The 24,867-nt window shown below is 42.9% G+C and overlaps 1 protein-coding gene across 1 annotated transcript in view; it reads left to right on the top strand.

Annotated features, from left to right (window-relative positions):
• The first annotated feature begins 203 nt into the window (after positions 1-203).
• Positions 204-24,867, top strand: part of ROBO3 (roundabout guidance receptor 3) — a 226,396-nt gene continuing 201,732 nt past the window's right edge. The window contains exon 1 of the mRNA XM_058194558.1: positions 204-667. Within this exon, the coding sequence (XP_058050541.1) occupies positions 595-667 (73 nt within the window). The 5' untranslated portion in view covers positions 204-594. The remainder of the gene's footprint in view (positions 668-24,867) is intronic.

The raw sequence follows: 24,867 nt of genomic DNA, 5'->3' as shown, positions 1-24,867 counted from the left end.
AGTTCCTCGGTGGGAACTCCTGCCGCTGCCCACCCGTGGGGAGAGAGAGGGAAGAACCCCAAGCGCGCCGCCGCGGTTTGGCAGCCAAACCCATCCAGCCTTTTTACCTCCCGTCCCCCGCCCGCCCGCTCGCAGCCCCCTCCCCGGGCTGGCGCCAACTCCTCCCCGTGCCCGGCCTCCAGCCGAGGCAAGTCGGTGTCTCTTTAAGCTCGAGAGAGGAGGGGAGGGAAGGGACCAGCCGGCTGACAATGGGCCGGGGCGGCTGAGTTGGAGCAAATTTCGCGGCGGAGGCAGCTTCCCAGCCCCAGCGGCTCCGAGGCGAGCGGCTTGGCCCCTCCGCTGGAGCGCCGGAGATGAAGGCGCGCTGGCGCTGAGTTGAGCGGCGAGCCTGCAGAGAGCGAGCGCGGCTCCGGGAAGCTTGGAAGCCGAGCGAGCCCCGCCGCCCTCTGGCTCCCGCGGCCGCCCCTGGGCTCTGGGAGGCCGGACCCCGAGGCAGCCCAGCCCAGCCCAGCCGCCGCCCCGCGCCCTCCACCCGCTGCGCGAGAGAGGTCCCCGCTTTCCCTCCGCCGGATGCGTCCCTGGCGGAACTGAGCCATGCGGCGGAGGCTCCCGCTCTGGGTCCGGAGCTTGCTGTGCCTCTGGCCGGTCCTGGTGGGACCCGCGGCAGGTAAGAGACGCCGTCGACCCCGGTTCTCTCTCCCGCTCCCACCTTCCCTCCGCCGTCCCTTCCCAAAGAAGCCGCGGGGCGCAGGGAGGCTGCTCGGTGGCCTTTCGGGGATTGAAGTGGATCGGGAAGCGCAGCGCCCGGGGCGCCGAGTGGGGAGCCTTGCGAGGCATCTTTTGAGGGGGAGAAACTGAGCCCGGGAAGGAGAGTTCTGGAGTTTGGTGGCTCTCGGGGATCGCGTGGGAACGGAGCGAAGGCTTTGGCGAACCACGCGCGGGGTCTGTTCGGGGTGGGCAAATAGGGCGTTGGGGGGGGGAGTCGAACGCCTCGCAGGTTCTACCCCGCGTGGCAAAGGTCGTAGCGCTTTCGCAGGAGCGGCGGAGGCAACAAAAGGCGATCCTATCTCGTGGATATGCAACGGGGAGCGTCCTCTCTTTACCCCGGTCGCTCCCTCCGTTCCACCTTCGCCTCGCCCGGCTTGGGCGCAGCCAGGGACCCCGTTCAACCCCGCTCCACGCACGCAGGGAAGCTTGCTTCGCGAGTAGTCCCCATACTCCCCAATATGGGGAGGGGTCCCCAGAGCCAGTTCACCACCCAGCCCCCCCCAAGGGCTCGCTGGGCTCCAGCTTGACAACTAACACGTGTCTAAATGTCCTGCGGGTGGGCTGGCAGGCAGGCAGGGAATGCCTTCTACAGTTGGTCTCCAGCGCGAAGGCGGCGGTGCGGGCTGCAGATCTGGGCGATCCGCTTTGGTGGCCGAAGCGGGCGGCGTGAAAGAAGGGTCCCGATTCTATGGGGACGGGGGAGGTTCCGGGGGCAGCTGCTGAATCCCCCCCGCTCCTCGTGGCCTTTCACCCTCAGCCAAGCACCTGGCCCGTGTCTGCGGAGTCCGCCCAGGCTCAGCTCAGCCAGGGGCTCCTCTGCGTTCTCGGTTTCCTGAAGGGAACAGATGGGCCGGAGAGGGATGAAAAAAGGACACGTGGGGTGAGGTGCGAGGGGGGCGGGTTGCCTGGGAGAAGCTAGTTGCAGAGGCGAGGCAGTCAGTAGGAGGGAGGCTGACCTTTCGGGCCTCCCCCCCCTGACTTGTGGGTTCATCCAGCTCATCCCAATGAGTTGAGAAGCGGCTGTTTGTTTCTAAGCTAGAGCCTGCCTCGTAACTGTTGGGGATGTTCTTAATTTGCTTCTCTCCTACTGAATGATCTCAGCAGCCTTTTCAGCAGGAAGTCAAAATCCGCACTAAGACCCCCTCCCTCCCTCCCTCCCTCACACACACAGAGACACAAATCTGGCCGCTAGAGGAGGCTTGAGGATGCTCTTCAGAAAAGGGATGCAGCAGGAGCCTTTGGGGATCGGCTCTCCGGGGCTGGGAAGGGAAAACAATTGTGGGTGTGTTGTTCCCAGCAAAAAGATCCTTTAGAAACAGTAATTCTGGGCTGGGTTAAAAATAGAAGATTTCTCCAAATAGAAGATGTGAGCTAAAGTAAAGCCCAAAGCTTTGAATGGTGAGGATTGTGAGTGGGTTTTTTATTATTATTTATTTTCAGTAAGGGAGAAGCTCTCTGCTGTTTTGAATTTGGACACATGTTTTGGGAGGATTCCTTCCTTCCAGCTTTGGGGAAGGATGAAATGGAGTTCCAGGTTTCCAATTCATTCTGATCAATCTGGATTTTATTACCAAGAATTTTGGTTTGAGTGAGGTCGTTATTTGTTTTGCTTTTTGGCTGTGGCTGCAACTTGAATGTCACAGGCCATTTGGTTGGGCGGGGGAAAAATTCATGAGATTTTAGAATTTTATATTCATAGGACGTTTTTTCCACCCCCATTTTTCCATTTCAGCTCAAATAGGCCTATCTTAATAGGAATGTAAAACGCAGCTGCAGAAACTATCTTTGCAAGAGCAAATCTAGCGTACAGTGGGTGCCGTTACAGACAGAGATAATGTTTCAAGGGATGCTTTCTTATACTAGAGTAGTGTGGTAAATCAGCAGGAGTTGCATTGTACACCTCTTGCTGTTTCCCCTGCCATTGCTCTGCTTTCTTTGGGCGGGGGAGGGGGGAATTTGAATCAAACTTAGAAGAAATACTTTAATCTGAAAAATATGGCTGTTGGAGAATTACAGTACTTATGGCCACAACTAAGCCCCATATTTTTGTGGTGAAGTGAAACATTTCTTAAGTGAATTTTACTCCATTTTACGACCTTCCTTGCCACCGTTGTTAGGTGTATTGCTGCAGTTATTAAGTTAGTAACAAGGTCATTAAGTGAATCTGGCTTCCCCTCTGACTTTGCTCGTAAGAGCGTCACAAAAGGGGATCACGTGACCCCAGGATACTGCCACTGTCATAAGTACGAATCAGTTGCCAAGCATCCAAATTCTGATCACGTGACAATGGGAACGCTGCAACAGTCGTAAGCGTGAAAAACAGTCATACGTCACTTTTTCAGTGCTGTTGCAACTTTGAAGGGTCATTAAATGAACTGTTGTAAGTTGAGGACTAACTGTAACAGGAAAGCAGGATGGATTAATTTTGGAAGTGTTCAAGGAATGATGGGGCTGATGTTTCATAGTGTGCTAAGAGCAGAAGCCATTATTAGGGCTTCAGGGGGTCCAGAAGTCAGAAATAATATTGCTGAGTAGCCAGGCGTTTGTATCAGTCACTAAACTTCATGCATAAATCATTGTACGGGAACCACAGACTGATAAAGACATTTCCCAAAGCAGGGGTGAAATGCTCCTGGTTCGGACTGGATCAGCCGATCCGGTAGCGATGGTGACGGGTGGTTTGGAGAACCGGTAGCAAAAATCCCTGTCCCCCCACCCACCATGCCCACCTAATCTCCTGGTTGCTCGCTTCCCTGCTTGCCAATTCTTTTAAAAAATGCTTTTAAAAGGTAAAAAAAGAGGCTCTAACGATCACAGCTGAGCCATGCGATCGTCAGAGCCTTTTTTAAACTTTTAAACGCATTTTTTTACAACCTATTCAAGCATTTAAATGCTTTTAAAAGTAAAAAAAAAGATTGTGCGCCACAGCTGATCACCCCCTCTGCGCCGTTCTACTTATCCCATGCTTCCTTTTGGCGTGCACTGTGTGCGCGCGCACCTCACATTTGGTGCGTGTTGCGCATTATGCATGCGCGCATGCACAGCCAGCAAACCGGTAATGAACCAGTTCAGATTTCACCACTGCGTTTCCCCCTTTTCTTTTGCTAAATTAAAGTCTGTCTAGAAAAAAAAAATATTTTTCCTTTCTAAAAATTTATGCAACATTCAATGCAAAGACCAACGCACTTCTGCAGAATCCATAAGAAGGAAGAACTTATTTCTGTAGGAAGATATCTTTGGAGATAGGATTTGCAGGCCACATTGTGGCCTGAAGGAGCATAGAAGATATTAACTTGGGGGCATCAGAAACTCGAGCTGCAGCCTTATTTATTCATGAGCTGTGCAGCCCACCTTTCCGCCAGGAGCTCAAGTTGATTACATATCCTCCAGAAGTGCTTCCCTGCACAAGTTTATTTGGCAGCACACTGGCTTCCCACTTATGTATTTTTAATCAAAGGGAGAGAGAAAGAGAGCGAGAGAAAAGGGAGAGACCCCCCCAAAGGATAACAGTCCCACTGAGAGGTATCAGCAGGCAGATTGATTCACACAGACATGGGGGCAGCCTGTTCATGAAGAACTGGCACATAAAATTGTAACTCAAATTTTCAGACTCCAGTTAATCCTAGTTCCTGATTGACATCCAAGCTATGTAAGAAGGAAATTTGAATTGGCAAATCCAGAATGTGTTGTGGAAACACATGTTTAAATATACACTTAACAGAGGACCATGCTGAAATTGTGACATACAGCATGAAGAAACTCCCCAATGGATGTTCTTGATGGCCTTTTGGATTGACTTGCTGCGTCCCTTTGTTAGGAGAATTATGAGATGAGTTTATGGAGAAGAGGCCTCCCAATGCTTTGAACATTGAGTTTTACTATAACTATCCCTGAATACCAATTGCTAAATACAGTGAAAAATGGGCTACGTGTACCGTATTTTTTGGACTATAAGATGTGTATCTTATACACGTGTATCTTATACACGTGTATGCACCGGTGTATAAGATGCACCAAGATTTCAAAGATTTTCAAAGATGCACCAAGATTTCAAAGAGATAAGTAAGAAAAAAATGGTTTTTGCCCTCCCCCAGCCCCCAGGAGCACTCTGCAGGCCTCCCAAAACCTCTAGGCACCCCGTTTTTTGCAAAAACTGGAAAACAAGAGGGCATGGGATGCCTGCAGAGTGCTCCTGGGGCTGAGGCAAACGCCTGCTTTTAAGAAAATGGGCAAAAAATGGGCCCATTTTTCACAAAAACGGGGGCATTTTTGCCCTCCCCAGCTCCCAGGAATACTCTGCAGGCTTTCCAAACCCTTTATGTACCCCATTTTTGTGAAAAACAGGGCAGGGGCAGGGCTTCGGAAGGCCAAAAATGGCTGTATTCGGTGTATAAGAGGCACCAATATTTCCACCCTCTTTTTTGGGGGGGAGTACATCTTATACTCTGAAAACTATGGTATGTGCCTATAGGTAGTCCTCAATTTACAACCACAATTTGGATCAGAATTTCCATTGCTAAGTTGGGTTGTTAAGTGAGCCATGCCCAATTTTACAATCTTTTGGGCCAGGGTTGTTAAGGGAATTGCTGCAACAGTTATGGGAATCATGCAGTCGTTAAATAAATCCAGTTTTTCCCATTGATTTTGGTCGCAAATGGAGATCATGTGACCCTGAGGCAGTGCAACCATAGTAAATATGTCCCGTAGCCAAGTGCCCGAATTTTCATCACATGACCATGCGGGGTACTACAATGGTTGTAACTGCGAGGACCAATCCTAAATCTTTTTTCAGTGCCGTTGTAACTTTGAATTTTCGCTAAACAAATAGTTGTAAGTTGAGGACTATCTGTATATAACAGGAGTCTCCAACCTTGGCAACTTTAAAACTTGTGGTTTTCAACTTCCAGAGTTCCTCAGCCAGGTGGCTGAGGAACTCTGGGAGTTGAAGTCCACAAGTCTTAAAGTTTTGCTGGCTGAGGAACTCTGGGAGTTGAAGTCCACAAGTCTTAAAATTGCCAAGGTTGGAGACCCCTGGTATATAATACCTGTATATAGTACCTAGCTTATTTCCATCCTGAGCTATAAACATTCCCCTTTACTGTTCTAAACTTTACTTACTAAAATAACAGGTTGGTGCTGGCTGGGGAATTCTGGGAGCCCTCAAACATCTTAAAGTGGCCAAGTTTTTTTTAAAAAAAAATAAAACCCTGTTCTAGACTTTATGGAGGCATTGATCAGTGAATTGTTGCAGGGAGAAGAAGAAACAATATTCCCCAATCTTGGCACCTGCAGATTAGTGGGACTCCAGCCCCCTTCAGCCCCTGCCAGTCTGATCCACAAACCAGCGATTGGTGTTTTGATCAGACTGTGGTGCTCTGTTTGGCATTTGAAATAGTTAATTACGGTTATCATTTTTTGGTGGGAGAGAGTTGGGAAGGGTGAGTTTAGATGAGAGGGTATCTATGTTAAGAACAAGTATCCCTCCCTTGAGATGTGTAAGGTTCCTACCTTGATAATATTCCGAAAGTCCCTAAAAACTTGGCTCTCCTCCCTGGCCTTGGGGTTGGGTGGTGGCTGAACAAAATAAATTGTATTCAGCATTGTGCCATGCTGGTGACAGGTAGTCTGGTTTCCCAGCTCATTTTTTTTCCAAGCGTGTGGCCATATATGCACACTCAAACATATTCAAACACGCTGATCCCTCCATATCCAGGTTAGGCTGATCCGAATCCCTCGAGATTTGACTGCATCTGTAGCCTTTTTTATTCGTACCAGAAGTGGCAGATTCAGCAGGGTCTGACAAATCTACTCCTCTCCTTAATTTTCTACTTGTAAAATGGAAGGATCGCTTTTTTTACAAGCTGTCCGGAGAGGAGAAGAATAGAAAGGCAAAGAAGGTGTTGGAGGAAGGCTATGAAGTGGGGGAGATAAACATGGAGATTGTCTGTTGTTCCTCCCCACCCCCTCCTCAATTTTGCATGTAAGGATTTGGGCCCATCCTGAAACGGATGTTGAGTGTGTGTGTACAAACACACTGAGTCACACATCTTTTGGCCTAGCAGGTTGTGCAAACTGAGCCCATATGTTTTGTGGCACAGTGTGTGATGCAAACTCAGAAAAAAAATGGGACTCATTTACATAAACCATTGATAAGTTAATCATTAGTGAGCTTGTTTATGTGTCTGCGGAGTCTGCAGGAAAAACAACAACCCAGAAATGGCGTGTTTTCGTCACATTGTTCAGGGAGGGCATCATTCTGCTTTGGTTTGCTTGTTACCTGAACACCAGATCTCCAGTTCACTTGAACAAATCCCTTTTTCATCCTCCCTAAATACTTCTGCCTCTCCATCTCCTTTCTCTGAGAAACTGCTGAGATAATTAAGGCCAGACAGGGCTTGACTTGTTATCACTGAGAGGGTATGTCCCCCTCCTTTTTCTTTCTTTTTTTTTTAAAAAAGGAAATGTTTGCCTCTCAGTATTTGGCAGAGGCTTTGCTTTTCAGATTTACATGGCAGCAGATGATGCTGGTGGGAGGTGAGGGGAAGGAAAAATAGAGCACCAGCGGAAACCTTGAGAGTTGCTGGCTGCTCCTGTTGGCATCGCATCCTTGGAGAATGTTGTCATTCTTTTAAAGACAAATTCTAGGTCAGATCCTGCCAGCCAAAGAAGGGCTGTGTAATGGTATGTGGAAATGGGCCAGGGGTGGGCTCCTGGGATTCGGCAGGGTTCGGGTGATCCTCTAGAGCAGGGGTCTCCAACCTTGGTCCCTTTAAGACTTCAACTCTGGGAGTTGAAGTCTTAAAGGGACCAAGGTTGGAGACCCCTGCTCTAGACAAGGATTGCTGAGGTTTGGCGAACCCCCAAAGGCCACCCCTGGCTGGCCACGCCTACCCCTCACCTCCCCGCCCCCTCCCTGCCCCTCCTAGGAGTCTCCACGCAGCCCGTTCATCATTCCAGGTAAGTGCAGGGTAAGTCCAGGTACAGAGGGTCTGGGAGGGTAAAAAACGGGCCTACTGGAGGTTCTGTAAATTCAGAAACAGGCCTGTTTCCTGCCTCTGGACCCCAGGGGAAGTAGTTCTCACCCTCCCAGAGGCTCCAGGAAAACCTCCGGAGCCTGGGGAGGGCAAATCCCCCCCCCGCCATGGTGCAGGCAGCTGACTAGGCCATGCCCACATGGCCACGCCCACCCAACAATGGGACAGCGAAACCGTTGCTGAGGATCTGAAGCCCACCTGGAATGGCCTTAGGAGAAACAGGAAAGAATGGGAATAGTCAGAGAAGAGAGAGAAGAGAGGGCCTAGGCTAGCCCATAACATCAGGGGCAGAGAAGGAGACTCAGAAAGAAACAGCCCTAACTTCTCAGAATATAAAAGAGAAAGTGGAAGACTCGTATTTTCAGGCTTTCAAGATTCTATTATTGTAGCCTCAGAATAAAACAAGATTAGTCCATCTGGTCGTGTTTTCTGTCTTATCTTCTTAGGTAGGCGGACATCATTCCTTGCAAGTCTAAAAGTACATTCTGAGAACATGTGAAAGGTCCCTTCTTAACCTCTTTCTCCATCCATTATGCAGCTGTGGGGTCTGCCGTCCCTTATCTAGCCATTCTCTAGGCAACATCTCTTCCTCCTGTCTCCCAAGGCCAATCCCACATACCATTACAGGCTGGGAATATCTAAACACTCACTCATATTGGTAGCTGGGGAACAGCTGCACTTTAAGCTTGAGAAAGGCTGTTATATAGAAAGAACATCTTCCACCTGTGTAGGCAATAAGCAAACCTCTCAAGTATATGCACTATGGATCTTAACAACATTCACACAAATGGGTTTGATGAGTTGGGTGAAAGTCCCTAAAACGTTCTAAGTGCTCCTCAGGGCCCTCCAAAAATTGCTAGCAAAACGGTCATTTTTAACAGGAGCTAAGGGCAAGAAGATGAAATCCATGGAGAAGAATCATATTCACCATCTTCCTTTGGGAATAAGAATCAAACGCAGATCCTTTTCTGGCTGTGCCCACTCCTTCACCATGGCCCAAAAAGTGGCATGCCATTCAAAAGTCAGGAAAATACCATCTTAAACAAGCTGTAGTGTAGAAGGACAAGCCAAGACACGTGATTCTTCCTAGACATTCTGGACTCCGCCTCTCCCAGGAAGTGCTTAACTCAGCAGAGTTGCAGGAGAAGTCTGACAATGCTTAATCCCTGCCCTTCTTCTGTGCTTTGCCACCAACCTTACTTGTGGGAAGATGCCATCCCGATATCCCATTAGCTGAGTGTATTGTGGCTGTTGAATGGGCACAGTTGAGACATGTTCTCTTACGCTGCCTGTATTAAAGAGATCCTTGATTCACTCTTATTATTATACGTATCTTTAATTACAAATGTGACAGGAAGTCCTCAACTCATAACCATTTGTTCCGTGATCATTCCAAGTTACAATGGCACAGAAAAAAGAAAGTTGCGACCGACTGGATCTCTCACTTACAACGGCGGCAGCATCCCTGTGATCACATGATTAAATTTGGGTGCTTGGAAACTGCCATATATTTACTATGGTTGCAATGTTTCAGGATCATGTGATCACCATTTGCAACCTTCCCAATGGGCTTCCAACAAGCAAAGTCATTGGGGGAAGCTGGATTGGTCATAAAATCAGGTGCGACTCACTTAATAACCAACTTGCTTAGCAATGGAAATTCTGGTCCCAATTGTGGTCCAGGATTGGGACCACATGATGGTTTTTTAAAATGAAAACACCAGGACGGTCAGATGAATTTTGAGTAGAGATAATCCTCTAGTCAACTTACCACCACAATTGAGCCCAGAATTTATGTTGCTAAGTGAAACATTTGTTAAGTAAGTTTTGCCACATTTTATGAATTTTCTGGTCACAGTTGTTAAGTGAATCACTGCACTTGTTAAGTTACTAACACAGTTGTTAAGTGACTCTGGCTTCTCCATTGACTTGGCTTGTCAGAAGGTTGCAAAAGGGGATCACAGGACCCCCCCCCCCAGGATGTTGCAACCATCATAAATACGAGCCAGTTGTCAAGCATTCAAATGTAAATTGCATGACCATGGAGATACTGCAATAGTCATGTGTGAAAAATGGTCTTAGGTCACCTTTTTCATTGCTGTTGTAACTTTGAACAGTCACTAAATGAACTGTTGTAAGTCGAGGACTGCCTGTATGATTCCTTTTTTAACATCAGAACCTTGGCTTGTGTTCTTCGTAGATTGCACCAAGAGTTGTTCATTTGACTGATGTTAAAATGGTAGCTACGCTCTCACACCTTCTGCTAAGCCAGGATTTGTTAAAGCATTTATTGGTTCTCACGTCTTGCAGCATTATCACTTATGAGTTCACACATCACGGTAACCCAAACCCAAACAAAACCCGTGCTCCCCCCTTCCCCTGCCCCTTGCTTGGTGTGGAAACAAGGTCTGGTGCAGAGTCTGTCAAGGATTAATCTGAGGGAGTTATTCATGTGACTGTTTTGAAAGAATCCAATCCCAGTGCAGCCGTGCAAAGGGTGGCCTTGGATGCAACAGTCTTCTTCAATCTCGTAAGTTTTTAGCTCAGTGAGATAAGAACTGAAACAAAGTTTGTGCTCCAGAGAGTTGTAAAAATAGTAGTTCTGGATGGTTCGGGGAGAGGTATGTCATTTAAAACAGGGGTCTCCAACCTTGGCAACATTAAGTCTGGAGGACTTCAACTCCCAGGGTTCTGGGAGTTGAAGTCCGCCAGGCTTAAAGTTGCCAAGGTTGGAGACCCCTAATTTGAAACAAATGTGTTCCAGACTCAGTGGAAAGTTGCAAAGTTGAGATGCACAACAGAGAAACATGGCAGAGAGAAGGGGTTGAGCATTGCTCCAGAAAAGCTGAAGATCATCCTGCTTAGGAACTCCTTGTCTAGCCATGCACACTGTAGATGTGTCTTGGGGGTATGGTGGAACAATGTGATCTTTTCTAACAGTTTATTTATTTATAAGGCCACACAACTCTTCAATAACTCAGGGTAGCAGTAAAAGCAGTCCTAAAATACAGTGAAAAAACTATGCTAAAAATGCAGTTGAAAAGTAGTCATTAAAAAACAATCAGAAATGTAGGATCTGCCAGCCAATTTAATCCAAGGCATGGGAAAATCCCAGGTTTTTAGAACATTTTTGAACATGGCCAGGGTTGGGGCCAGATCAGTGGTGGGATTCAAGTAATTTAACAATCGGTTCTCTGCTCTAATGATTTATTCCAGCAACCAGTTTGACAAACTGCTCAGAAAGTTAACAATCGGTTCTCCCGAAGTGGTGCGAACTAGCTGAATCCCACCACTGCGCCAGATGCACCTTGAAGAAGGGGAGAGAGGATGCTATGACTATGACAGAAAAAGCACACTTCCTAGGTCCCATTAGGTGGTATGAACTGAACCAGCTGAACCCTGGCAAGACTGGGTGGCTTCTGGGTCCTGGAGCCTTCTGGTTCTAGGACTATATCCTCTCTGGTGCTGGATAGGGTTGCACTGCTCCAAACAGACCCTGAGTGCAATCTGGGCGTGTTCCTGGACTCACAACTCTTGCTCAAGGAGCAGGTAGCAGTCGTGGTTGGGGTGGGTGGGTTGTATAACTTCATATTTTGGACCAGTTGCATCCATTCCTCCTCATGGTTACCCATGTTCTGGTCACCTCCCAGTTGGACTATTGCAATGCACTCTATATGTGGCTACCCCTGAGGAGCATATGGAAACTTCTGCTGGTGCAAAATGCAGTGGCAGGAGCAGTTTTGTGTGTCTCTGGTAAAGTAAGGCCACACTTGGAATATTGCATCCAGTTTTGGTCGCCACGATGTAAAAAGATGCTGAGACTCTAGAAAGAGTGCAGAGAAGAGCAACAAAGATGATTAGGGGACTGGAGGCTAAAACATATGAAGAACGGTTGCAGGAACTGGGTATGTCTAGTTTAATGAAAAGAAGGACTAGGGGAGACATGATAGCAGTCTTCCAATATCTGAGGGGCTGCTACAAAGAAGAGGGAGTCAAGCTATTCTCCAAAGCACCTGAGGGTAGAACAAGAAGCAATGGGTGGAAACTAATGAAGGAGAGAAGCAACTTAGAACTAAGGAGAAATTTCCTGACAGTTAGAACAATTAATAAGTGGAACGACTTGCCTGCAGAAGTTGTAAATGCCCCAACATTGGAAATTTTTAAGAAGATGTTGGATAACCATCTGTCTGAGATGGTGTAGGATTTCCTGCCTGGGCAGGGGGTTGGACTAGAAGGCCTCCAAGGTCCCTTCCAACTCTGTTGTTATTATTATTAAATATATATGTCTGCTTTACCAGAAGCAGACACATCTGCTGCACAAGCTGCATTGGTTACCAGTTTGTCTCCAGGTCCAATTCAAGGTGCTGATGTTGATCTTTGAAGTCCTACATGGCATAGATAGGGCTGGGTTATTTTGAGGGATTGCTTCTTCCAGATGTAATATAATATATAATATAATATAATATAATATAATATAATATAATATAATATAATATAATATAATATAATATAATATAATATAATATAATATAATATAATATAATATATTAAAATATATTATTTTATATTATTATTATAATATAATAATATATTATATTATATTATATTATATATTATATTATATTATTATATTATATTATATTATATTATATTATATTATATTATATTATATTATATTATATTATATTATATTTATTATTATATTATATTATATTATATTATATTATATTATATTATATTATATTATATTATATTATTATATTATATTATATTATATTATATTATATTATATTATATTATATTATATTATTATATTATATTATATTATATTATTATATTATATTATATTATATTAAATCAGATTTCATTTGTCCATCCCATGAGATCCAACATAATGGGTATGTTACAGGTTCAGTCATCTAGGGAGCTTCATCTGGTGAGTCCTAGCAGGCCTTTTCTGCCATGGCCCTCACGTTATGGATTCTTCAGTCACCCACTCCCCCCTGAAATGAGGCCCTGAGCTGTTGAAGGTCCCTCAGGACCTAGTTATGTCAGCAGACCTGGAGACCCCAGAGCAGGGGTCTCCAACCTTGGCAACTTTAAGACTTGTGGACTTCAACTCCCAGAGTTCCTCAGCCAGCTTTGCTTAAAGTTGCCAAGGTTGGAGACCCCTGCCCCAGAGGACAGAGTGAAATGGCTCCCTTTTTATTAATATTCCTCCTTCTGTTACATTCTTTCTTGTTTTAAGTTTTGCTTGCATAAGTGATATGTTTTTTTAAACATTATTACATAATGGTTTTAGAGACATGGTGGTCAGTGGCTAAGATGCTGAGCTTGTTGATCAAAAGGCCGGCAGTTCAGCGGTTCGAATCCCTAGTGCCGCATAACGGGGTGAGCTCCCATTAGTTATCCCAGCTTCTGCCAACCTAGCAGTTCGAAAGCAGGTAAAAAATGCAAATAGAAAAATAGGGACCACCTTTGGTGGGAAGGTAACAGCGTTCTGTGCGCCTTTGACATTGAGTCATGCCAGCCACATGACCACGGAGACGTCTTTGGACAGCACTGGCTCTTTGGCTTTGAAATGGAGATGAGCACGGCCCCCTAGAGTCAGGAATGACTAGTACATATGTATGAGGGGAACCCTTACCTTTACATAATGGTTTTAGCTAATGACTGTTTTATATTTTTCCTGTTTTACTGGATTGTTGTATGCTTCCCAGAGTCACTGTCCATGAGATGGGTGGCCATGTAAATTTGATTAATAAATAAATATGGCTGATGGGTAAGCATGCCTCCAATGTCCAGGAGAAACTATAAAAGAAGGTCCTTTAGATAAACCTGTTGAGAAAGCTATGTCAGAATTTTGGCTTTTCTTGATGAGTTGCTTAAAAGCCCAGCCTTATACTCTCTTGTCCTCCAATAGCATTATTTGTGCATTATTTCCCTTTCACTCCAGTGGCTCCAAGGCAGCCACTATCCTTAACTCACCCACCAGTATAATTTACCCCAAATCCTGGAGAGAAAGTCTGAGCTACATGAAAAGAGAAAACACTGTGGTTAGTGCACAAATGATTACTGTTTGCATGTTCGTCTCTTTAGCTGCTATCTGTAAGGTGGCAATTTTAAAGACAATGTTTGTAAGCTGCCTTATGGAACCTTGTTTGGAAGGACAGTCTGTAAAACATAAAAAAGTAGTCAAATAAAGCAGGGGTCTCCAACCTTGGCAACTTTAAGACTTGTGGACTTCAACTTCCAGAGTTCCTCAGACAGCAAAGCTTTGCTGTCTGAGGAACTCTGGAAGTTGAAGTCCACAAGTCTTAAAGTTGCCAAGGTTGGAGACCCCTGAAATAAAAGTAAATAATTCTAAGTGGTTCATAATAACCCAATGAGTGTAGATTTAAACCAGAGGTGGGTTTCAGCAGATTCTGACCAGTTCTGGAGAACCGGTAGCGGAAATTTTGAGTAGTTTGGAGAACCGGTAGTAAAAATTCTGCCTGCCCCTGCCCCCATCTATTCTCTGCCTCCCAAGTCCCAGCTGATCGCGAGGAAATGGAGATTTTACAATAGCCTTCCCCACCAAGCCACGCCTACCAAGCCACATCCACAGAACCGATAGTAAAAAATTTTGAAACCCACCACTGATTTAAACCTGGATCTCTTTGCTTCTAGTGAACTACTTTACATATGGATTTCTATCTGGGGAATCTCTGCTTTATTTTGTCTTTGGGGATTCCATAAGGGCAATGACATTTTTTTGTTCACCCAGTTGTTCGAATAATTTAGGAGAGGGGTCTGAGATTATTATTATTATTATTTTGGTATTTGGTATTTGTGGCAGGAGCTTTTTTTTTAATTTCCCCAGAAATGTTCTGAAAGCAGTCTATAGGCATGGCAATTTTAGGAAGCAGAATCATTAGCTACATTGCAGCAAACGGACTAGAGAAATGAGTGCAAAGCAGCTGAAGAATAATTAAAAAAAAAACCCAGCTATCACAACAGTAATGAAAAGAGAGTTCCAAAAGCAATGAGATGTTCACAAATAAATGAAGGAACAAAAGATGTCTTCAATTATAATCATGAATAGAATAGTTGCCTTTTGTCTGTGCTCCTCCTGCCCGCCTTCCTTCTTTGATTTACCCCCTTTTTTTCTAATTCTTTACTGAGCAAGGATGTGTACTCAGATATACACACTGGACGAAACCACAATGTTGTGTTGTCCAGATTGGATTCGGTTGTTAGATAAATTCGACCATTAAAGTTCATAAACTACGACTTAACCTGGACAGGGAATCCTGTCCATGGAGGTTCATTTCATAAAGCATATTTAAGCAAACTATGGCTTAGCAGGCTATATTAAGCCAGTCTGAGACTTAAGGACCTGTCACTAGTCCCTTTATTTCAATGCCATTGTAACTTTGAATGGTCACTCAATGAATGGTCGTACATCAAGGACTTGCCTTTCTTCCATACGTTGTTTTTTGGTTGGAGAACCTTGCCTTGCATAAGACTGGTGGTATTTGAGGAAGGGTTTTAAAAGAAACAAAATCCCTGGTTTTTATCTTGAGAGAAGTATTTAGAAATTAGTCTTAGCCCCATATTTAGCAAGGTAGCAACTCTGATCTTGGTTGTTCTTGAAAAAGCTAAATTGAGTTAGCATTCAGTCTGTTCTTATTCTGGTCTATTCTTAGTCAAGTTATTTATAGGTCCCATTCAACATGCAATATACTATTCTAGGTTTATTTATTTTTTTAATTTCCAGGTGCCAGAACATATCCCATTGAATGGGCTATGATTAAGATATACGAATAAGTATTTCAATGAAACGATGGCTTTGACAACTGATGGACTAGCTAAAGAAGGCAAGGCAAGCAAACTGATGAGGTCTTAATTCAATTTCATTTTTGCTGTTATGGCTGATCAGCATCTTTGCTCTGTCAGGCCAAGGGAGGAGTTCACCAATTGACAGAAATTAGACAAATAAATAAATAATTGCTGTGGGTTAATCTCAGTCACCTCTCTGACCTGCAGAGGTGGTCGATAGAGTGAAAGGCTCATAGCCATAAGATACAAGCAATAGCAGGAAGCTTACTAAGGGAAACCACTCCGTTGGGATTTCTTTGGGGGAAGGTGGCATTTCATTTCTTTGTTCCACCTTGTGGGAAATGGCTACAATCGTCGACCTTCTTTCTTCTGTCCCGTGGGTAAATCTGAGGAGGATAAATTTGCAACTGAATCCCCCCAAAAGTGGTCCCCCTTTTGTTAGGAGACCCCCAAAAAGTGGTTTATTGTCTCTATTTTTGTTTTGCATTTCCCCCACCCCATTCCACCCCCAAAAAAACCCAGCTATCACAACAGTAATGAAAAGAGAAAACACTGTGGTTAGTGCACAAATGATTACTGTTTGCATGTTCGTCTCTTTAGCTGCTATCTGTAAGGTGGCAATTTTAAAGACAATGTTTGTAAGCTGCCTTATGGAACCTTGTTTGGAAGGACAGTCTGTAAAACATAAAAAGTAGTCAAATAAAGCAGGGGTCTCAGATTATTATTATTATTTTGGTATTTGGTATTTGTGGCAGGAGCTTTTTTTTTAATTTCCCCAGAAATGTTCTGAAAGCAGTCTATAGGCATGGCAATTTTAGGAAGCAGAATCATTAGCTACATTGCAGCAAACGGACTAGAGAAATGAGTGCAAAGCAGCTGAAGAATAATTAAAAAAAAACCCAGCTATCACAACAGTAATGAAAAGAGAGTTCCAAAAGCAATGAGATGTTCACAAATAAATGAAGGAACAAAAGATGTCTTCAATTATAATCATGAATAGAATAGTTGCCTTTTGTCTGTGCTCCTCCTGCCCGCCTTCCTTCTTTGATTTACCCCCTTTTTTTCTAATTCTTTACTGAGCAAGGATGTGTACTCAGATATACACACTGGACGAAACCACAATGTTGTGTTGTCCGGATTGGATTCGGTTGTTAGATAAATTCGACCATTAAAGTTCATAAACTACGACTTAACCTGGACAGGGAATCCTGTCCATGGAGGTTCATTTCATAAATCATATTTAAGCAAACTATGGCTTAGCAGGCTATATTAAGCCAGTCTGAGACTTAAGGACCTGTCACTAGTCCCTTTATTTCAATGCCATTGTAACTTTGAATGGTCACTCAATGAATGGTCGTACATCAAGGACTTGCCTTTCTTCCATACGTTGTTTTTTGGTTGGAGAACCTTGCCTTGCATAAGACTGGTGGTATTTGAGGAAGGGTTTTAAAAGAAACAAAATCCCTGGTTTTTATCTTGAGAGAAGTATTTAGAAATTAGTCTTAGCCCCATATTTAGCAAGGTAGCAACTCTGATCTTGGTTGTTCTTGAAAAAGCTAAATTGAGTTAGCATTCAGTCTGTTCTTATTCTGGTCTATTCTTAGTCAAGTTATTTATAGGTCCCATTCAACATGCAATATACTATTCTAGGTTTATTTATTTTTTTAATTTCCAGGTGCCAGAACATATCCCATTGAATGGGCTATGAATAAGATATACGAATAAGTATTTCAATGAAACGATGGCTTTGACAAATGATGGACTAGCTAAAGAAGGCAAGGCAAGCAAACTGATGAGGTCTTAATTCAATTTCATTTTTGCTGTTATGGCTGATCAGCATCTTTGCTCTGTCAGGCCAAGGGAGGGGTTCACCAATTGACAGAAATTAGACAAATAAATAAATAATTGCTGTGGGTTAATCTCAGTCACCTCTCTGACCTGCAGAGGTGGTCGATAGAGTGAAAGGCTCATAGCCATAAGATACAAGCAATAGCAGGAAGCTTACTAAGGGAAACCACTCCGTTGGGATTTCTTTGGGGGAAGGTGGCATTTCATTTCTTTGTTCCACCTTGTGGGAAATGGCTACAATCGTCGACCTTCTTTCTTCTCTCCCGTGGGTAAATCTGAGGAGGATAAATTTGCAACTGAATCCCCCCAAAAGTGGTCCCCCTTTTGTTAGGAGACCCCCAAAAAGTGGTTTATTGTCTCTATTTTTGTTTTGCATTTCCCCCACCCCATTCCACCCCCCCCAAAAAAAAACCCAGCCAAAGGAGAATGCTACTCCTTCTTTGCCTTGTGAGGCTCAAGACAGATTAGCTGTGGATTTTGTTTTTTGTTTTAAATGGGGGTCTTTTTGAGATCCGCCATCTAGAGCAACAGTGGGAGGTTGGAACAGAATGTCAAATGTCAGAGAAGGAGTATCTTGATTGCTGATGCGCCAAATAAATGGCAATTTTACATGAGGGACCTTAAACAGGAGGGGAAAGAAAGCTGACACTGAATAATTGGGTGCTGCCTTTGTCAGGAAATAAACTGCTAAAATGCCATTCCTGGATTTATCTTTTTATAGAGTTTCCCTCCGTCTTTCTTTCTTTCTTTCTTTCTTTCTTTCTTTCTTTCTTTCTTTCTTTCTTTCTTTCTTTCTTTCTTTCTTTCTTTCTTTCTTTCTTTCTTTTTCTTTCTTTCCTTCCTTCCTTCCTTCTTTTCCTTTCCTTTCCTTTCCTTCCTTCCTTCCTCCTTCCTTTTTCTCTTTCTCTCTCTCCCTTTCTCTCTCTCTTTCTCACTTTGAAAAGCTCAGTTACCAGCATTACTTTCAGTAAGATACACTCTTGCTTAAAATACTTAACTGAATTGCACAGCAAAATGTAAAAGCAGCGTAAGCAGAAAATAGAAACACTGGCTTGGCCAGGAGCTGGGAAGAGGAGAATAAAAATGACTTTGCAATAATTGGAGTGGTATAATGTAAACTTTTAACTTGCAAACTGCCTCAGCCTCTAGGGTGAAGCGGTGGCCATTTCCAGCTGCAGTTTTTATTTACAGACCGAATCAGCCCTGACCAGTCAAGGAGTGAATGTTCAAATGCTTCTGATAATGTTTTTATAAACATCTTCTAAAAATAACATTTGGATTCCAGTCTTTTCATGAGAGATAAGCACAGTTCTTGACTGAAAATGTTTATTTCATTTGGAGCGATTCAACGAAGGATAACAGTCCCTTCCAAGAAGAGATGCAGGCATCTCTCAGGGTTAGTGAGGGTTTGGGGACCCAAATGCTTTTAAATTGAGGCTCTTGCAATCCTAAATCTGTGCAGAAAAAGCTGACAGCTGCAAAGCCCTTGAAATTATTCCTCCTGGAGAGTTGATGGAACTTGGGAAGAAAGGTTTTTTTGAAATCTGCTGGGATAATAGCAGGGGAAGAGAAAAAAAAACTCATCTCACCAAATCACAAACTAAATTTAGCTGTTAACCATCATGCTGTAACTTTGGCATGATATCTCACAGATAGTGGGTCCGTGACAGTAGCCAGAAAGCTAAGCAATTCTCCAAAGAATCAGACAAGATTCTACTATTGGAGAAAGTAGAGCTCTTCTCCCCGGTTTAACATATGGTTATAGAAAGGATGCCACCGAGAACGAGGGCCTTGCTATAATCAGTGAGAAATTTTGGGAAGTCTAAAGGGGCAGCTTGGTAATGTGAAACCAGGGCTTAACACATCTTGAGCCATTTCTCTTGCTCATACAAGCATGCATTGATGATATCTTGACAGGCAGAGTCATACCTCACCTCTCTTCTGGCTTCTGGGACGTCATCAGTCGTTCCATCCCCATTTTCAAACCAATCGTCATGCTGTCTAGAAAGCTGCCTTTTAAAAACAAATAAATGAGTTGTGTTGAAGTCAAATGACTTAATTTTGGTTGCATGACAGAATGCATAGGAATAAAATCAACTAAAAAATGAAATTCTGTCTGTCTGCCTATATCTATCTATCTATCTATCTATCTATCTATCTATCTATCTATCTATCTATCTATCTATCTATCTATCATCTATCTATCGTCTTCTCTCTTTCTCATCTCTGTTATCTATCTCATCTCTATCATCTCTCTCTCTCATAGCTGTCTGTCTGTCTGTCTACTCTTTTTTTCTTGTCTCTGTCATCTCTCTTGCCTATCATCTCTCTCACATATCTATCTATTATCTATATCTATCTATCTATCTATCTATCTATCTATCTATCTATCTATCTATCTATCTATCTATCTATCTATCTCTATCTCTAGCATTTCTCTTTCTCTTGTCTCTGTCATCTCTCTTGTCTCTCATTTCTCTTTCTCTCTCTCTCTCTCGTCTCTATTTATACCTGTCTATCTATCATTATATTTCTATCTATCATCTATTTTCTTTCTCTCTCTCTCTCCCCCTACCCTACCCACTAATACAGGTGAAACAGTCGTAGATTAAATAAACCAATTTGAACACAGACTACAAGTATCAAGACTTCAGTGAAGAACCATCATAAGTATAGCTAGAGACAGATAAACAGGAGGGTTAACAGTTATTGTTTTTTCAACTTGGAACAAGTTCAATCAAGTCAAAGCTGTTCTTAGAGAGGTCCTGTTGAATCTTGCAGGGTATTAAACTAAACTTGGCAATATTATAAGGAAGTGCTTCACTCTGATCAGCGGAAAGATAATTGAGATAGAAGTCAGCACAGTCTGGATGTTGAGTAATTGAAGCAAAATGAGGTGATAGACTTGGGACTCTGAATATAGTGCTATTCTTGTGAGAACCTTAACTGCAGCCTTCACTTCTTGGGTTCTCTCAATTCTCCCTTTTATAGTTTCCTTGAGACTTGACTCTAGTGTTTCTGACTGGCTTATTTGCAATTTCTGATATATTGTTGACTGATATATAAACATCAGATGGTGATAGAGGAATATTTATACTACTCCTAGGCTTTGGAATATCTTCTCTTGAAAGTTCTGTTAGTCCCCTAAAGTCTTTTTCTGGAAGAGCAGCCAAATCATCAGGTTCTTACTTGTGAATTAAAAGAGGCATTGGTTTTCACGTACTTTTGGATTATATTCATTGACTGAGGGAGCCAGCTTGGTATAGTAGTTAAAGCATCCAGCTAGAAACAGGGAGAGTATAAGTTCTACTCCTGTGTTAGATACAAAACCAGCTGGGTGATCTTGGGCCAGTTACTTTTTCTCAGCCCTAGGGTGATGGCGAGGGCAGATCTCTTACTAAAAACCTTGAAACTGACTCAAAGGCACACACACACACAGAGAGAGAGTGAGAGTGAGAGTGAGAGTGAGTGTTGTATTGGTTGCCTCTACACGGTATAGAAAAGTGAGATAAAAGTAATATTTATTTATTTATTTATTTATTTTGTCAAACACAACAGTATATATAAGCATGAAATAACAATAACCATACGAATTGGATACAGTCAAAGGGAACATTAGGACACGAACGAGAGGCAAGCTGGTGCTCTTATGCACGCCCCTTACAGACCTCTTAGGAATGGGGTGAGGTCAATAGTAGATAGTTTTTGGTTAAAGCTTTGGTTTATCCTATGGGAAGAGACCACAGAGTCAGGTAGTGAATATAGAATAAAACAGGTCCATATATAGGTTCTAAGACACCTTCTTTTGCTCAGAACAAAATGCAGGATGTGGCTGGGTTTTCTTTACCACCATAATGGGGCTTGCTTGGTTTAGACTTGGGTTTATTTATTTGTTACTTCAATTTATATGGCAACCCATCTCAAATTAATGACCCTGATAACAACCATACTATAGTTATAGAGCTAGATGTAGCTCTATAACTATAGTATTGTTGTTATCAGGGTCGAATTTATATACAGTATATATAGAATTCAAATCCACTCAGAGGCAGCTATGATTTAGCTCTTGTGACTTGGGTTATTCAGTAAGTCATAAATAAGGAAGCTACGACTTATCACAATATATAAAGCCATCCTGTAGTGGAGAATTTGGCATTATGAGAATCTCAGAATTTTAATTTCCGAAGAAAAGCGGAGGTAGTGCTCAACTTGCAACCATTTGCTTAGTGAGCGTTCAAAATTACAACAGCTCCGAAGAACGTCACTTATGACCAGTCCTTGCGCTTTATGATCGTTGCAGCATCCCTGCAGTCATGGGAATTGTGGTCCAGCCACTTGGCAACAAGCATGCATTTTTGACTCCCGCAGTGTCGTGGGTCTCACGTGATCGCCAGTTGCAGCCTGCTCGGCTGGCTTCCAACAGGCAAAATCCAGGGGGGAAGACAGCAGGGAAGGTTGCAAATTGCAGTCATGTGACACTGCCACTTGAATGAGAAATATATTCTCACTGTAGGTATAGAAATGCAGCAGGTGCACATTCCTAAGATCATCTGTGTGTGTGTGTGTGTGTGTGTGTGTGTGTGTGTGTGTGTGTGTGTGAATGACTTCTAACTATGTGTACTCAGAAAGAGAAACCCTTGAGTTCAGGGAGGTCTTTCCTTCAAGTAAGTAGGCATGGGATTGCAGTCTGAATTAGATTCTCAGAGGATGTAACTTCAGTGTCTAGTTATTCTACCTCTCCCTCTCCCCCAACCCCTAATTAGATAATGTGGAATAAATTATGCAGAAGGTGCAAATGAATTCAATTTCCATAATTTATGCAACTTGCAGACAATGACAACCAAAGATGTTTGGATGCCTGAAGCAAAGAAATCAAGCATGGCACATCCTCTGAACCTCTATGTACATAAATAATGCATTAATAATAGAGCTAATCGATCTATTAATTGATTCCCTTAGTGCACTGATTTACACTGCGCGTGATTAAAAACAAGAATTGTTCAAATAAAAAGGCTGCTCTATTTGTTTTCATTTTATACACATCTTGCTTCAGCAGACATCTTCAGCAAAAATAAAAGTACTACTATTTAGGATAAGCAGCGTTTTCTCCAAAGAAAAGATGGGATGACCAAGTATGGCCAGAATGCTCCTTTGTAGATTTAGGCTTTGTTTACACACCAAAAGTCATGACTTCTTTTAAGCGTGCTTCACAGAACGTGCTCCAGTGATCTGATTAATAGTCAAAAATGAATGAAATCCATTTAATGATAGCTTGTCAACAGTCCATGTTTCCTGGAGCGCTATAATGTCACGATGAGAAAGAAAGTCGATAAAGAAGGGATCTCTAATGGATGTGCTTATCTGGCAGGGAAGATACTATGACCTGATTAGTATATCCACACTAACTTTACCCAATGGTGTAAACAAGGCTCTGTGATAGCTCAGGCTGTAAGAAGCCTGTTATTAGAACACAGCAGCCTGCAATTACTGCAGGTTCAAGCCCGGCCCAAGATTGACTCAGCCTTCCATCCTTTATAAGGTAGGTAAAATGAGGACCCAGATTGTTGGGGGCGGCAATAAGTTGACTTTGTAAAATATACAAATAGAATGAGACTATTGCCTTATACACTGTAAGCCGCCCTGAGTCTTCGGAGAAGGGCGGGATATAAATGTAAATAAAAAAAATAAAAAAATAAAAAAAGGCTCAAATAACAAAAATAAACAAATACGACTACAGGTAGGCTTCAACTTAAAACAGTTCATTTAGTGACTGTTCAAAATTACAACAGCCCTGAAAAATGTGATTTAAATTACGGCCATTTTTCACAAAACTTTTGTAGCATCAAAATGATCAAAATTCAGATGCTTGGTAACTGGTTCATAAGTATGACCATTGCTGTGTCTCAAGGTCATGCGATCCCCTTTTGTGATCTCACAAGCAAAGTCAATGTGGAACCCAGATTTACATAGCAACTGGGTTATTAATTTATCAACTGCAGTGATTCATTTAACAACTGTGGCAAGAAAGGTCGCAAAATGGGGAAAAACAAAATATGTTGCAGAAATGTCGTGCTAAATTGTGGTCATAAGTCGAGGACTATCTGTATTTAGGATTATGCCTAAATCTCATTTGTTTGTCCTCGGTATTGCCCTCTTTTGCCTAATCGTAGCTCTCCAAGGCAGCATTCAAACCCAGAAGCTTTTCGTTATTTCCTACCTATCTGATGTCTTGGTAATACAGTGTTTGTGTTGTTAAAGGCCACTTTAATGAATGCTGTGATTGAGATTGTATCAGTTCCAAAGTACTTCTTCCAAATCATTTTTTCCCCCAAGCTCTATAAAGCATCCCTTATCCAGGTACTTAACTAGCTCAGGTCTGGTTGAGTGACTATTGCTTTGGTTACCATTGTTTCTGGGCACTGCATTTCTTAAAGTACAGTCCATTGACCACACAGTGAATGAGATGTGTAAAACAAAGAGCGAGAGAGACTCCTTTGCCTCATATAACAGCCAGATGTCTGAATGACTCTTAAAAAGAAGAATCTTCTTTTCTTCTTTCTTTCAGCCTTCTCAGGTAAACCAAAAGGAAACACAACTAGAAGACCCAATTCTACTTTATTGCAAGGTTGTATTAACAGAATCTGGCATATCTGAAAGTACCATTCTCCATCATCACCTTTTCAGTCTGATAATTTAGGGAAGGTTCCCTCCTGAGCCTTTTCTGTTCCCACTATGCAGCTGTGGGCTATGCTGCCTCTTATCTAACCGTTCCCTAGGCAGCATCTCTTCCTCATCTCTCAAGGTCATTCTTACATATGTGTTACACGTAGCTAGAGAAAATGGAGAATATTGTATTTCTCATACCAATATTTGGAAAATCAAGATACTCAGATTGGGGTTCTGTAATGTAATGTTTCTTTCCTAAAAGGTAATTTAATCATTGGAAGAATTATGGAGATGTATTTTTTTAGATTTCTCCCCCACATATGATGGGTGGGTCTCTGTTGTATTAACATACCCAAACTTCATTGTTGACATTCCCTGGTGATCTTTCTGGTTTTCTTAAGCTTGTAAGTGAGGAGATGCATCTCCCAACCAACATTGTGAAGAATTGACAGGCGCAATGTTGAAACACCTTTAGAACCTGGACTGGAATTCTGTATAGAGCAATGAAACAGACTGAGCTGGGAGGAGATGGAATTAGCTGAATGTAGCCTCGAACATCGATGAAGATGATAGTATTTAAAGTATACCTAACACATCAATTTTCACAATCCTCCACAAAGTAACTTGGGCAGGATGCTAAATTAGAAAATACATAGGACAGATCGGAACTGAGAAGCAGGCTTTATAGCTGTGATCCCATCACTTTGCTAACTAATGAAAATATTGCTAC

Source organism: Ahaetulla prasina, chromosome 9, assembly GCF_028640845.1.
Source record: "Ahaetulla prasina isolate Xishuangbanna chromosome 9, ASM2864084v1, whole genome shotgun sequence".
Taxonomy (NCBI): Eukaryota; Metazoa; Chordata; class Lepidosauria; order Squamata; family Colubridae; genus Ahaetulla; species Ahaetulla prasina.
Note: the sequence above shows the minus strand (reverse complement) of the source record. Positions and strands in the feature narration are given on the sequence as shown.